The sequence below is a fragment of the Frieseomelitta varia genome, unplaced genomic scaffold, assembly GCF_011392965.1.
Source record: "Frieseomelitta varia isolate USP_RPSP 00005682 unplaced genomic scaffold, Fvar_1.2 scaffold_62, whole genome shotgun sequence".
NCBI lineage: Eukaryota > Metazoa > Arthropoda > Insecta > Hymenoptera > Apidae > Frieseomelitta > Frieseomelitta varia.
In genome coordinates this window covers 36,136-50,033 of record NW_025110390.1, presented here as the reverse complement: position 1 = coordinate 50,033, position 13,898 = coordinate 36,136, and the positions used below count along the sequence as shown (strand labels likewise).

Genomic DNA, 13,898 nt, shown 5'->3' with positions numbered 1-13,898 from the left:
TCGATAGTTTTGATAACGCCGTCGGTTTTGATAACGTCGCTTTGCTCATCAATTTAATACACCATATATTTCTCGAAATGTGCAAGAAAACGAGCAACAAATTTTAAAATTTAAATAATAAAAATTATTTTTTAAAAAGTATTTTAAAAGCTTACTGCTTTCCTCCAATTTTTACAATTATGAATTAATATAAGTTATTCAAGAATAACTTGATCGATTGACGATTTTTCGTAGTGGCAAAGCGATTTAATAACACTATGGAGGATGTTTACGAGTGGCCCATTTTTCAGAGTGTCTGCCCGTGCGAAAATCCACTTTCGCCGCTCTCATAGAGCCGTCTCGAGAGCTGCAAAGGCCGCAGCTCCGCCCGTGTTCCCTATTTCTTTGAAATAACCTGACAGCCAGTGCGTCTATACTCTCCTCGAGGTCCGTTTATACGCTTCAAATAGTCGCCAGACCCGTGAGCACCGTCCACTTGTTTCAGTCTTCTGAGCTTTCTTCCTTTGTATTCCTTTCGCTCGATCATATTCCCTCCACAAGATTATCTTGCGTAATCACGCTCGATCGTTCCCCAACTTGGCAAATACATCACCGCGTGATTTGTATCGAGCAAGAAAAGTTATAAGCTGTTTAAGAGTTCAGACAAGTGCACGCTCCACTGCTTCGTAACAAGATCATTATCTTCCATCTCTACGATTTTTACAACTTGCAAGTGAAAAAAAGTTTCCCGTGTTATATTTTTCTCCAACGGATACAATGAACAAAAACATTACGCGAGCAATAAGAAGGGGCAAATGTATTGTCATCTCCGCTTTGTATATTAAATCGAACTGTCGTTTCCAGAAACAAACGACTATTACGTAGTAATATTACATTTCTCATCTTTCGGTCTCGTTCAGAGATTCGCGTTTCGACCGCTCTTAAGGGATTCTCGAGTTTAAGTCTCAAAGACAGAATGGCGTATTCCCAATTCAACCCTTTTTGAGCATTGTAAATGCGTAATTGCGAGGGGCAATGGGAGAAAGCAGTAGCTCTACGGGATTCTACGATGTCGTGCTTATTGCCCACGCTAGGAGAAGAAAATCGAGTGGAAACGACGCGTTCCCATGGACGGGCGCGAAATCCAATTTCACTGATGAACGCTTCCGTGTGCAATTAATCGAAGTCTGTCTTCATTGATATTGGCGAGACTGTAAATTTAATTAACCGAATTTCTATGGCTGCACTTTAAATGTCGTGTATGTGTGTGTTTTTTTAAATGTTTTGCGTTAAATTCCGTGTTTCGTTGCCACATTTTATACTCTGTTGTTAATTTGTTCGACGAATGACGAATCTTGATGCGTGATCATTTACTTTAGACTGGCGCTAATCGATTCCTGCGTAGTTCGTGTTATAAACGCTCATATATCATTCAGTCTCTAATTCCTTTAATCCTCTTGCGATCCCATTTCGAGTGCAAATCTATTCCCTTTACATTATAAAGCGTGCTCGAATTCGATGAAGCAGTACCTTTTTTTTATCGATTGTTAAAATCGCTACTGTGTTTCCAACGTTCAATTCTCGATACATAATCTAACTTGCGAGTTAAATACTCGACAATTTTTTTCAAAAGTTGAAGCTTAAGTTGATGACTTAAACAGACAGACCAGACTTACTTATTAATCGTCCATGTTGCTGCAGTTTCGTTGCGACTACCGAATCTATACGAAAATATCGGTGCCCGATAATATTTTCATACGGGAATTGTCGGTCTCTCTGTTTCGGAATTTCGGATATTCGTCTTCTTATCCCATTGTCGGAAACTCATCGTGCAACCAGAGACAGGATTAACGGATATCAAATATTTGAGATACATATATAACAATGTCCGTCACGCTTGTGTACAAGCTTAGTCACTTTTCGCACGTTCTATGCTTCGCGGTCGACAGACTATGCTCAATAGTAATCGTTTTTTACATTTTGATTAGCGAAGGATCATGTTGTAATGTGTTGTTGGCATTCTGAATGTCGGTGAAACATCAACAAGGGTAAATAAGTCCAGGTAAGATGGTCCTATTGGCTGAGATGACTTGATCTCATTATATAGATCATCAAATGTCAATTTTCAGATTTTTTTTTTAATGGTATATTATATCTTGATCACAAGATATATATTAATCGTTCTTTTTGTTGGTTTTATGTGAGAAATGAGAAGTTATGTATAATGTGTCTATAAATAGTCTTAAATAGTCTTAAAAATTTTCTATTTATCCTTCAAATTATAATTTACTAACCTTTTTTTAAAAAGTAATGATTTTTTTCTTAAATACAGTCTATTAATAAAGTGTTTAGAAGTCATGGTTACATTTCTACAATGTAATGATTCTATCGTATCATTGAAAGAAATAAATTATCATTTTCAGGATTATCAAATTAGATAGCCTAGTTTTTTAGAGGAGAGTCGACCAGTCATGAAATTGTATGTAATAGTTAGTAAATATTTTTCTAGAGAATCATGCCAACTGAATATAAAAGAAAATCTAACAATAGAGGATTATAAACAAAGAGGAAATTGTAAACAAAGTTCACAAACAATAGAGAATTATAAACAAAGAGGAGATTGTAAACAAAGTTCAAAATGGCAAAATGGATGTGAATGTAGTAGAGTTTTTAGTCTTCCGACTGCTAAGAGGATGAAAAATAATGATTATTCAAACAAAACTTTAGGGCCACTTTCGTTGCTAGATATGGATAATGAAGAAAAACTTAAAATTTATATCAAAAAATTGCTAAAGTACGGTTTCGCGTTAATACGTGAATGCGTAAGATTTATGGAATTTAATTTGACTGAAAATTTGATGGATAAATCATAAATTTAAAAAGAAAATAGGATCAGCAGCAAATATGATTGGCAAAATATGTTTTTAAAACACCAAACCTCGGATCTCATTCAAAAATTAGAAAGTATTTCTTTGTCTCGAGCACAGGGTATGAATAGGATAAAAGTTGACTCATATTTTCAATTGTTAGGGCAAACCTTACGAGAAAAAATCTTTTATACAAATCGAAAAATATATTTAATATGGATAAGGCAAGCTTAAAGTTGAATAATATACTAAAACTTTCAAAATATGTATTTAAATCCGGATGAGATTTAAATTATAAATTCATAAATTTATCTACTTTTACAAATAAATATATATTGTAGATAACGATTGTATTTAAGATTTAATAAGTCTTTAAAAAAAAAAAAAAAAAAAAAAGCGAGCTATCACTTTCCGATTTAGCCTTATACTTTTGTGTACCATCGCGTTGTAAACTAACGACGTTTCTCTAATTCTCGTTCTCGCATCAATCGTTCTACCAATTTGTGTATTACTTTTTAAAATATTATACTGCAGCGTGACTTGCTAGTAAACATGTAACTCTTGGCTAACGCGAAACCTATCAATTCGTCGAATCGTCTATACACGAATTTCGATTTGGCATCCAAAATTCTGCACGCGAGAGCTCGCGATCCGGTATCTTGGCTGTAACGGCGTGATTCGCGGCGCCACGCCATGATATTTATTGCCAATTAGTACTGCAAATTGTCCACCGGATATAGTGACTTTAATAAACTTCAGCGTTGGTCGAGGGAACAGCAACTTATACGTCGCGCGTGGCTCTCAGGGGGTTTTAACCCGGTCGACGCTGATAACCGAGTTCATCAAGCTTTTCCTCTAGCTGATATTAAATTTGTAAACTCAATGATCGCCATGCCCCCCATCTGGTTCCTCAGCCGCGTAATCTTTTGCTAACGTGATTGGTAACGATCCTGAGAAATACTCGTTGCCAAGTCACTATATTTTTTTCATAGATCTTCAAAATCAACAATTGATCCGATGGCCTGCGAAAATCTCACGAACAAAGTCTCTATATTATTTTTGTCCGGCTTTGTCATGTTACGTGGTTTCATCATAAATGCGTTATTACGATGACGGGGGATAAGTTGACGCTACACGACCTCTTTGTACGCCGTGATTCGCCTTTCCTCCTTTATTGAAATGCTCAACGTTGCTGGCAGCGTTCAGCCGCGATGAAAACGTCGGCGTCGACGTTAGGTGTCACGGGAAAAAAATGTGACCGCGTCGAGATGCCCCAGGAACTGGATAATTGCAAGCGCGTGAAAATCAGTGCCGTGAAGGGTGTCAACCACCATGAATGGGCACTAGTATTTTTGACTTCAGTGATTTGTAGTGTGAAGCAAACAAGTAGTCGAGATTGTATTTAATACAAATGAGCTTGCTGAAATCGCGATGTATATAATGCCCATTTAAAAGTGGAACATAGTTGTTAAATAGAACTGCTTAATCTTAAACAATGGTTTACCATGCATAATATCCAGTCTCGGACACTGTGAAGGTTCGACTATCCCCTTTATAACGAGTCGAATACTCGAACGTACAACACGGATATTTGCTAGTAGTTGCCCGATGAGGAACAAAGTCTTTCAAAATCTATCCGTCAAATCTTCAACGTGGTTATCAATTATATTCTCTCGAAATCTACGAGCTCGTTCACCATCGAATAACGAGCGAAAGAAATCGCTGAAATACTCCAAAGATTCTCGATCCATAAAGATGGATGAAACGAAAACTCAATGGAAAAACAGAAGATCGAAAGCTCCTGAAGGAGTTGAAAGATGATGAAGCGTAAGAGATATACAGGATCGCGCGTTTGTCTGGCTTCCTACGAGTCGGGAAAACAAACAAACAAAGAGAAACGTGGCTCGTCTCCGAGAGATGGAAATGTCGAGCCGTAACGAAGCTGCAAGCCGATAATGTGCTTACTCGGAACAGGTGGAAAGAGGATTTTAAAGGTGTTTGGCGTGGGAAGCGCTCGGAGAGGTGAGTAGAAAATGCAAGAAGACAGATGACAGATGGAAATCGTAAAACTCGAGTCCATCCTCGGGTGCAAATAGCGAAGATCGAAGCGAAGACTCGTCGGCCGTCGTCGCCTGAGAATTATTAAAGGATTTACCGAGGGCAAATTGATTCGCCGTTACAACAGACGGTGCAGCGCCAATAATTCGATTACTTCTTCAAAGTTCGAGGCATACTGCAAAGGACAACAGTCATCGTCCAGCAAAGAGCGGTAATTATTCGGAGATGGTGTCTCGGTGAAATGGGTCGGCCGCTTTTATTCCTCTCGCGTTTCCGATGGATAGAACCTTCATTTTCGATGGGGTGCATTACGTTGGAGGATTCGCGGACGGTCTTAATATTGAAACCGTGGCTCTCTTCCGTATATACCGTGACTTATGGTTTCCATGGAGATTTACCAGTCGACTGGAACATCGGATCGATGGAAAGCGATAATCAATCAAACGTAATTTCTTATGAAAAGTATTAGCGAAAATCTCGTTCCCGTTGTTCGACAAGCGTCGACCTGTCATTTTCACGCCTGCAATCGCCAACCTGCGAGGAACGCGTAATCCACGAATGGATGAAATCCGATTACCGCGCTTGACGGTAGCTACGTTTGTCGTTCCTTTGTGAATCGCTGATGCAATTAGGCACGTGCCAGCCGATATCCACCAAGCCTATCGACATGCAACGCATACGTTGATACAAATTTATCGGCATTGTTTAGAAGTTCAGACTATGCGAAACAATCGGATTAATCAGACTCAAAGATCAACCGTTCCGATCATGTCCGTGGTTCTGAAAAAAAGACGAAATGGCTTGCGAAGAAAGCGGATTTTGCGCGAAACGAAAACGGAAGCAATTGGAGGATATGCAATTAAGCGGAACTGATTTATCGGTAATGGGAGACAAATTTTATCATCGTTTTCTCTCCCTTCCCGATGCAGACTGATGTATCCTATGTCCAGCGTTGTTCGAGTCCGATTCGAAGGAAACTGCCACAGCACGAAACTTGGTTTACTCGCCCGAGCGAGGAAAGCGTCGATTCCCGAACACTGTCGCGCGTCGTGAACGCGAATTTGCTTCTGTAAAGTGACAACGAGTAATGTCGCGATGCTGAACAAAAGAGAAACGGATTCGATATAACGTCACTCGAGTGATAAAAAGGCAATCGTGCTGGCTGGCTCGCGAGAAGAGATGCAGCTGCGCTCTTTGAACCGGCTGTCTCCCCCCGGAATAGGAAGTTTCGTTTCACGGATCGATGTGCTGTCCTTTTGACGCAGCTTAGACGGAACTTATCTAACCGGTGCAGACTTCTTTGCACTTTGAAATTGATATTCCTACGAACGTTGCTCTTGCTACGTATGACACATTGTACGTTACTACGGATAAATCCAAAAATTTCTAGCGACGTTTGTTGTAGCCTAGCCTGATGAGCAAACGACACAACACAAAAGATTCAATTGCCAATTTGTTTTACAAAGCGGAACTGTACTCGTTCAGCGATTTTGCTATTCCCGCGATTCGTTAAAATATCGTTTGTCTGGATCGCAAACTCGGCGTTAGTTAACGTCTAATCTCGTGTTTGTATTTGAAGTGAATTTACACGATGTACTACCTTGGGCTGATCTTCTTCGAGAAGAAACTTTATTCATTTCACTTCTATCCGACTAATCCTGCTTAATTAAACGTTTCTCCTCCTCCTAGTGGGTCGTCCTCAGCTGGATTAACCGTCCGACCGTATCGTCCCTTTGCAGTTGAATTGATCGAGGTTTAAATATTCTGTCCGTTCCACGACGCAACTGAATCAAGATTTGAAGGAGAGAACAAAAGATCAAATCGGTGCCGAAGTCGACCTGAAGATTGTTGAAATTCCGCACAATAATTGACGAAGGCGAGATTTTCTCGACGATTCGTTTACTTTAAAAACACAACGACGGGTCCTCTTTGTCCCAACGGGGGACAGAATCCGCGTCGCTGAAAGCTAGCGACAGTTTACACTTTGCTTCACCAAGCACAATGCAAACTGTTCTAGTTACAATCTGACAGAGAGCACAATTCAACACCCTAACACTGGACAATGTAATTGATCGCGCGAAATGTCTGGATTATGCACGCGGTTTGACGAGCTTCCCCATTGACGGAGAAATTGATTGGCAGAGATTTTTGTTAGCACGGCCGCCAGTTTTAGCCAATCGATAAACGCTCGGAATTGAGAGAAATCAAAAGCGACACGAACTTCATCGACGAACGTCCAATCGATACGGCGGATAATTAACACGATTTGACAAACTTTGGAATTTTCCGAGTAACTGTCTGCGAAATTTGCCGGTGCCTGTCAAGAAAAATCGATCGATCGGTTAGTTAAACCTAGTTACGCGAAAGCTCTTTCTTCCTTTAGTCTTTAAAACGAGACGGAGACGCGAATCGATATAATCATATTTTGTTTCGCGTTAATTCACGGAAGATAAATTAAATTAAGGAATACAAGGACGGCAACTTTTCTCAGAGAACAAGGTTTAACTCAAGAAGGAAGGGAAGTCTGGATATGTTCACGAGTCCCAGCTGCGAGAAACGATGTCACCCTCGCTTTTAGGTCTGCGAATCCTTGTGCGTACAACAGGTAGCAACGCGATATTTACCACGCTTAGTCCGAAGACTAGAACGAGTCGAAATGGAACGGTTAGAGCTGTATTTTGGAGGAATGAGCAATATGGAAAACGGTCTGGCCGACTCGACCGCCGCCTAAATATATAATAGAATATAGATAGCGTGTTCCACTCACCGAGTACGAGCAGCAGTAGAACTTGTTGCGGGAGCCGAGCCACCATTGTGGGCTCCTGCTCTGGCGCATTTATGAATTGAAATCGGCCGATTCCGCCGTGCACCGTATCGACTCTCACAATCACAGCCACCCTTTGCAACAACATTCATTTAACGTTTCTCCCAGCTTCTACGGATTCGTTGTTGCTTCACGATCTCGCTCGACGCTTTCCGCCGACGCACACACGATCCACATTCACCAAAAACCTTTGGTTCTTTTCTTTATCGTGTTTTCTTTATCTTACACTACGGTATTGCGAGCACGCACGCGAATCACAACGACTTCTACACGGCCACGATCTCGTTTGTTGTTCGTTGCTTGTTGTTGTTCTCTCTCACTCAACCTCACTCGCGAATCACACACGCATTTACACCGTTGTTACCCTTCGGCTCAGCATTTCATCCGGCGCGCGACCAAATGTAGTGACGGCTGAAATATCAGTGGCCGATTCAGCGTGCAAATTGGCGACGAGCTGCGCTTGATCGCGAGGATTTGCCGGTGTTACATCTCTCGCGAATCCCCTGTGCGATTACTGTGTCGAATCGACGCGGTTACGTTTGCGTACATTTTGACCGTGATTTAGTTATTTGAACGTGGCGAGTATTTTTTAAGACCCGAACGATACATACACGGAAATAAAAAGAACAGACGAACAGAGTAGTAAAATGTTTAACGGATTAAATCCGATAGGAGCGCATAAACGAAACAAGAACGGTTAAGCGAATAGAGATCGCGTTGCGAGTAATAGTACTTTTACAAGAAGCAAGTCGAGAAAGAAACAAAATAGGCATCACTTCGTCGCTGGCGTGACCTGCGATCGAATATTCCTCGTGGAGAGATATCGTATCGAAAAATTGAAAGGTAAAACTGAAGACCGATAAGCCTGTTCTTCGACAATCCGCGAATGAATCCCTTCTTTGATTCGACCGAGTTTCACGCGTGTGCCTCTTTCTTTCAAGGCTTGATGATTTTTTTATGTCGTTAGCGAGAATACGCTTCATAGCCTAACGAAGATTCGAGTGTTTTCTCGTTCATAGAATAATTTTAAACGTCGGTGGAAAAATCGTACCGTCAGAATTTACGAAGCGCGAGCTTGTTTTCCGCGTGACACGTTAATGCGAGAGTTTAAGTCCTGTAGGAATTTTCAGTGAAATCATGATTCCCTATGGCTTCGGCACTTCGTTTCACGGTAAACTGTTTACTCTGGTTGTTAATCTCCTTTCCGGCGACGAAATAAAAACGCTCGTTTAATTGTCGGCACGAGCAGTGAGGGAACAAGGGAAAGAGAAAGCACACCGCGGTAAAAATCGCGGTGTCGCTTTTCCTGCGGGCTCCAGTATAAACTTTTCATTCGTTTGTTTTTCCCTTGGCAGACTGAATATGCATGGCCACGTGAACAGCCACTTCGTAAAAACGAGTACTTCTCGTGCATGACTTTTTTTACAGAGATTTTGGTCCGTCAATCTTCGTGATTGATGATTACGGTCTAACAACATAATTCCAAAAATCGAAAATTGAATGAAGTTAATCAAAATCGAAAATAAAAGTAAATTATTCAAAATTTTCAGACTGTTACTTTGGTTGTTGCTGTGACATTTGTTTAATCGCGAACGGCGAAATATTCCCTGGAGGGAGCCTCGTACGTAACCTCGGTAAGACCAAATGTACAGAGAACTCGAAAGTTCTTTTAAATTGTCTTATCAAATCCGTCCCTCGAACTGTGGTGATCTTTCGAGGCCGTTTGGCCGTCTGCCGAGATTTTTCGTGGATATTTTTGTCGCGGCCGTGCACCGGTCTCTGCTCCGACCGAATCGTTGAACAATATGTAATAAGAAAGCCCACCTCTGCTCCGTAAAACGATCGTAAAAATTATATCCTACAATCGTACAATCACGTGTCCTTCTACCCAATATGCAATATTTGCAAGCAATCCTAATTACGATCAAGCGCAAGCTTGTCTTCAAAAAGAATTACACTTCTAGCCGTCGTTTGCACGATTGCATTCCACTCGAGGAGCTCTGCCCTGTGTTCCCTCGTCGTGATCCAAGTGACCTATGTACAACACACACGTGACAAACGAGCAGAAAATCGCGGAGATCGATGCACGAAGGATAGGAAAACGATCGCAACAACGAGACGTTTGACGCGGAGTCTCACCGCCGACTGACTGTAACACGGCTCCTCTTCGATCATCCCTCCTCTCAGCACGAGCACGCGGACTAGACGCATCGCGCCGCGCCGCGCCGCGCCGCGCCGCGAGTCGCGAGTTCTGCGCGAGCTCATGCGAGCCGCTACGCAGCAACTTCTCCGCTCGATTGTTCGACCGATTCGCACTGTTCTACCAACCTCCCTGCCGCGGCTCTCTTTTACTTTCCTCCTAACCGTGGCTTCTCTCTTTCCTCCTGCAATCCCCACCCTTGTCCACGGCGACTCGGAACGTGCACGTGTGCGCGCGTGGTTTTCAATGGTATGGTTTCAACGAGGAGATTCGTGGAAATTTGCGGTGGCCAGTGTGCGTCGTAATTGCGTTGCCCGATAATTGTCGCGTAATTGTTGTCGTCGCGTCGCCGGGACCTGCTTCTTATTTTCCTTTGCCGCGCACACTCTGCCAGATAGCGACGTAATCTCGTTTGCGTTTCCGCTGCGACCAACAACCACGCTCCCTCTAGCTAACCGTGAATACCTATCCAATGTTTGCCGTGCCACCGGCTACGCTAGTGGAATGGAAGTAAGGTACAGATTATAAAAGATCCTCGGCAACGATGTGAAACAACAGCTGAAATCCATTTTATTGCCATGGGAAATTGTTGAAAGGATTTATCTCGTGGCTCTGTAAATTGTACATACAATTGTTCATTCAACGAGGTGGAAATTGAACGATGAATTTGTACCTTCATGTGCAAAAATCAATAACGTGAAAAATCGATAACGTGAAAAATCGCGCGGAAAACAAAATCAGATAAAATTTCGTTCCTAGTTAAAAATCAGAGTCATCGTGTATAAAATATATGTAGCTGTTCCTGGTCAAATAAATACTTGGTGTATATAAAGTGTAATCGAGATCTTGCAAATACTCGAGCATCGAAAGCGATGACATCAAAGATGTAAATGTTAACGAGAGAGACGGCACGGCTATTTGCTGATGACGCCGGCGTCTCCTTTTGGCGTTTCCAGCTCAACATACCGAAAAAGACCCTCGTTGCTATCTTTCTTATGCAGCTTCGTCCGCCGACGTGCCCTCACAATTGGGCGATCAAAGGCAAGCTCGATACGGCAAAGTGTTTCACGAAGTAATTAAACTTGCTGTCTCGTGACATTCGTTAAACACGTACAATACACTTATGTGACGGTTAGTGGTATCTGCTACGATGTTACGCGAGCATAAGCTCATTCACGAACCAATATATTCCTGATTCCGGTTTTCCGGGAAAATCAAACGGACAGGTATTATATTGGCAAAGATTGACTGAATTCGTCAATTTTGACGACGATGTAACGTGGCAGAATCAATGACTGACGCTTTCCGTGCTACCATCTTTTCATATTAGGCGCGAAAAGACTTGACGTTTTGCGCGTTATTATCAATAATGCAATAACGCAAAGTATACATCTTTCGTCTAATGAGAAAAGAAGAATTCATTAACGTACTGTTTATTCTCGGGAAACACAAGTCATTCTTATCGATATAATCCAAGGGTTTAAAAACACGGGGAAAACACCATTTCTCCAGTAACTTTCGATTTCACTCGAATTCGATCTGTCATTAATTGAACGGCGAACGAAGGGAATTGGCCGGTCGACGCGAAACAAACCACTAATTCGTTCGGTGTGACGAAATTAAAAAGAAAGAGAAGGAAACACGGTGGCGTTAAACGGAAGCAGCGGAAGCAGAGGAAAGTCGGTGGTTGCCCGGCAAAAGGGCACGGTGCAACCGGCTGATTGAGCACCCGTCACTGGCAGACGTCTAACCGACGTTTTCCAATTCGCGCGGCCATTCATCGGCCCCCGTTCGACAAAAGCGCTGGCTCTTTTGCAAATTGTAAATGGAATTTGAGCGAATGCTCACCGCTTGTTCCTTGCTGGAAAAACGCATCGTTCGCCCTGTGGCTAACTGCTGCGATACTTTTCCTCGAGACCTGTGTTACAAGCGCGCTTTGATCTACCAACCATATGATCCCAACTTTCAGCTCCATATGCATTAACGTTGACCGACTCACTAGTCCGCTTCCGACTAGATTTTCGCTAATCTCCCTGCGGAAGATCTGAAGCAAGTGTGCAAAACGTTTTGCAGACGCATAGACGTGTTAAAAACTCTTTTTGTTCGTTCTCGGACTAGCTTTTTTTAATTCTCTAGTTGTCCGTTCGATGGTTCCCTTATTTACATATTTCTCGCAAATGTTAAAGACTCGATGATTTTTGGATTCTTTCTTTACTTTAAAGAAATTATGGTTAATAGTCAGATAATGCGAAATTTACTTCAGAACACGAATAAGGAGAGTGTGACGGGCCTAAAAATTACGTATAGTACTTTGGAGGGCTAGTAAAAAAAAACTACATATTTGATTAACACGAGCCTTTGTGGTTTATTTTAACACATTATGAATTACAAAAGGCAACATTAAAAAAGAAGAAAAGAGTGCTTTTATTTAGCTTTTTAACGGCATCCTTTTACATAACTCTTTTTTACATTGCCTATCGGTGTGCGTAATTCCAGCCAAACAGGATTAGCTGCCAAACAAAAAGGCAAAAAAAAAAAAAAAAATTCAAAAGTAAACAATATTCTCTAGAAATTGACGATCCAACATTTTCATTTTTGTGAAAATTATGAAAATAGCAACTATTTGTTTTTGATGTGTCGAATTTATGCCAAAAATTTCTACGTTTTTTTGTTTATATTTTTCGAAATTGTTAAAAATTAAGAAATGTTCGATCGTCAATCCCTAATAAATGTTACACTAAAGATACGTACCAAGTTTCGATTGGTTAGATTCCGAGATATCTTGCACACCGTTTCTAACAACCTAGTTTCGAGAAAAACGCGTTTAAAGTTTCAGAACGTCATTTTTCATATGTATGCTTTACTTACTTTTTTTACTTATATATCGCGGCTCACAGTTCTTACAATTTACAACTAAATTGAATCCAAGTCCCCTGATATTCGATTCACTAAAAGTAATATTTGAATCATATGATTTACACTTTATAAACAGTGATACAAATTCAATTATTCTGTATCCGCTGATTTAATGTCCAAAATAAGCTTTTTTAAAGGCTAGGACCTTTTGTGTCTTATTTCTAAGACTTCAAACTAGTATTTAAAACAAAAATAAAAAAAACAAAAAATCGATTTCTTTTTTAAATTTCACACTGTCCTGACCCTTTAAGAAAGGAACATTGGCAATTATAAATTTCAATCTAAATCTCAATTTCTCAATCTTTCAGCAGTCTCTAATCTATAATGAAACGTTTGATCGAGGTTTTGGCGATTGAAAGCAACTGCCGCTGCAAGTTCGAATCGAGGAGTCGTCCGTGTAAATAATAGATTCCCTCTATTCCTCAGGGCAAGTTATGATATTCATGAGAAAACAATGTCCACCGCTTTCCTCGATATTGGCCACTATCGCATGTTTATCGTACAAATAACGTTCTTTGCCCGGTCGTTAAATATTTGTATTGTTTGTAACAAATAGCGACGATATTAATATCAGAAAATTCAGAGTTGCCAGATATACCCGCTTTATCTCGATCCGGCGAATTGAAATTGATCAAAGAAAAAACCGTGCAATTTTTCGATGAGATGGAAGATCGAAACCGACACTTCTGTCGTGTTTTTCTTCTCGGATTGAACCACGGGGCAATACAGGAAAACTCCTTGCAGACGCATTACTGGGAAATCCTTGTCTTTGCGGTTAGAGCATTGAACTAAGGTTTGGCGTTCTTTGTCGCTTTCTCTTGCTTCTCGCCGTTCCTCTTCACTTCAGCACCAATTGCATCGTCGTTGAGCCGCAACGACTCTTCGATGATTTGCGGTCAACCAATTAGCCGCATTAAAAGAGATTGTGGTAAGGAAACTTTAATTGTCTTGTCCGGATTATTCGTCGATAAACTCTCTTTGCGATACAGATAACGACGCCACTTTTCGATCAACATCTCCTTTTACTTCTTCATCTTTTTTCCCGTGGTTCTTC

General features: G+C 41.1%; 1 protein-coding gene across 9 annotated transcripts in view; it reads right to left on the bottom strand.

The window, feature by feature from the left end:
* LOC122534628 overlaps window positions 1–9,916 on the bottom strand; it is a 95,253-nt gene extending 85,337 nt beyond the window's left edge. Inside the window, exons 1-2 of one of the 9 annotated variants that reach the window (XM_043665465.1) lie at window positions 9,868–9,916; window positions 7,672–8,139 (exon numbers count right to left, since the gene is read on the bottom strand). In XM_043665465.1, the coding sequence (XP_043521400.1) occupies window positions 7,672–7,816 (145 nt within the window). In that variant the 5' untranslated portion in view covers window positions 7,817–8,139; window positions 9,868–9,916. Of the gene's footprint in view, window positions 1–7,671 lie in introns of all 9 variants that reach the window. The other 8 variants (XM_043665458.1, XM_043665460.1, XM_043665462.1 and 5 more) reach the window with 8 other exon arrangements.
* Window positions 9,917–13,898: the final 3,982 nt, after the last annotated feature.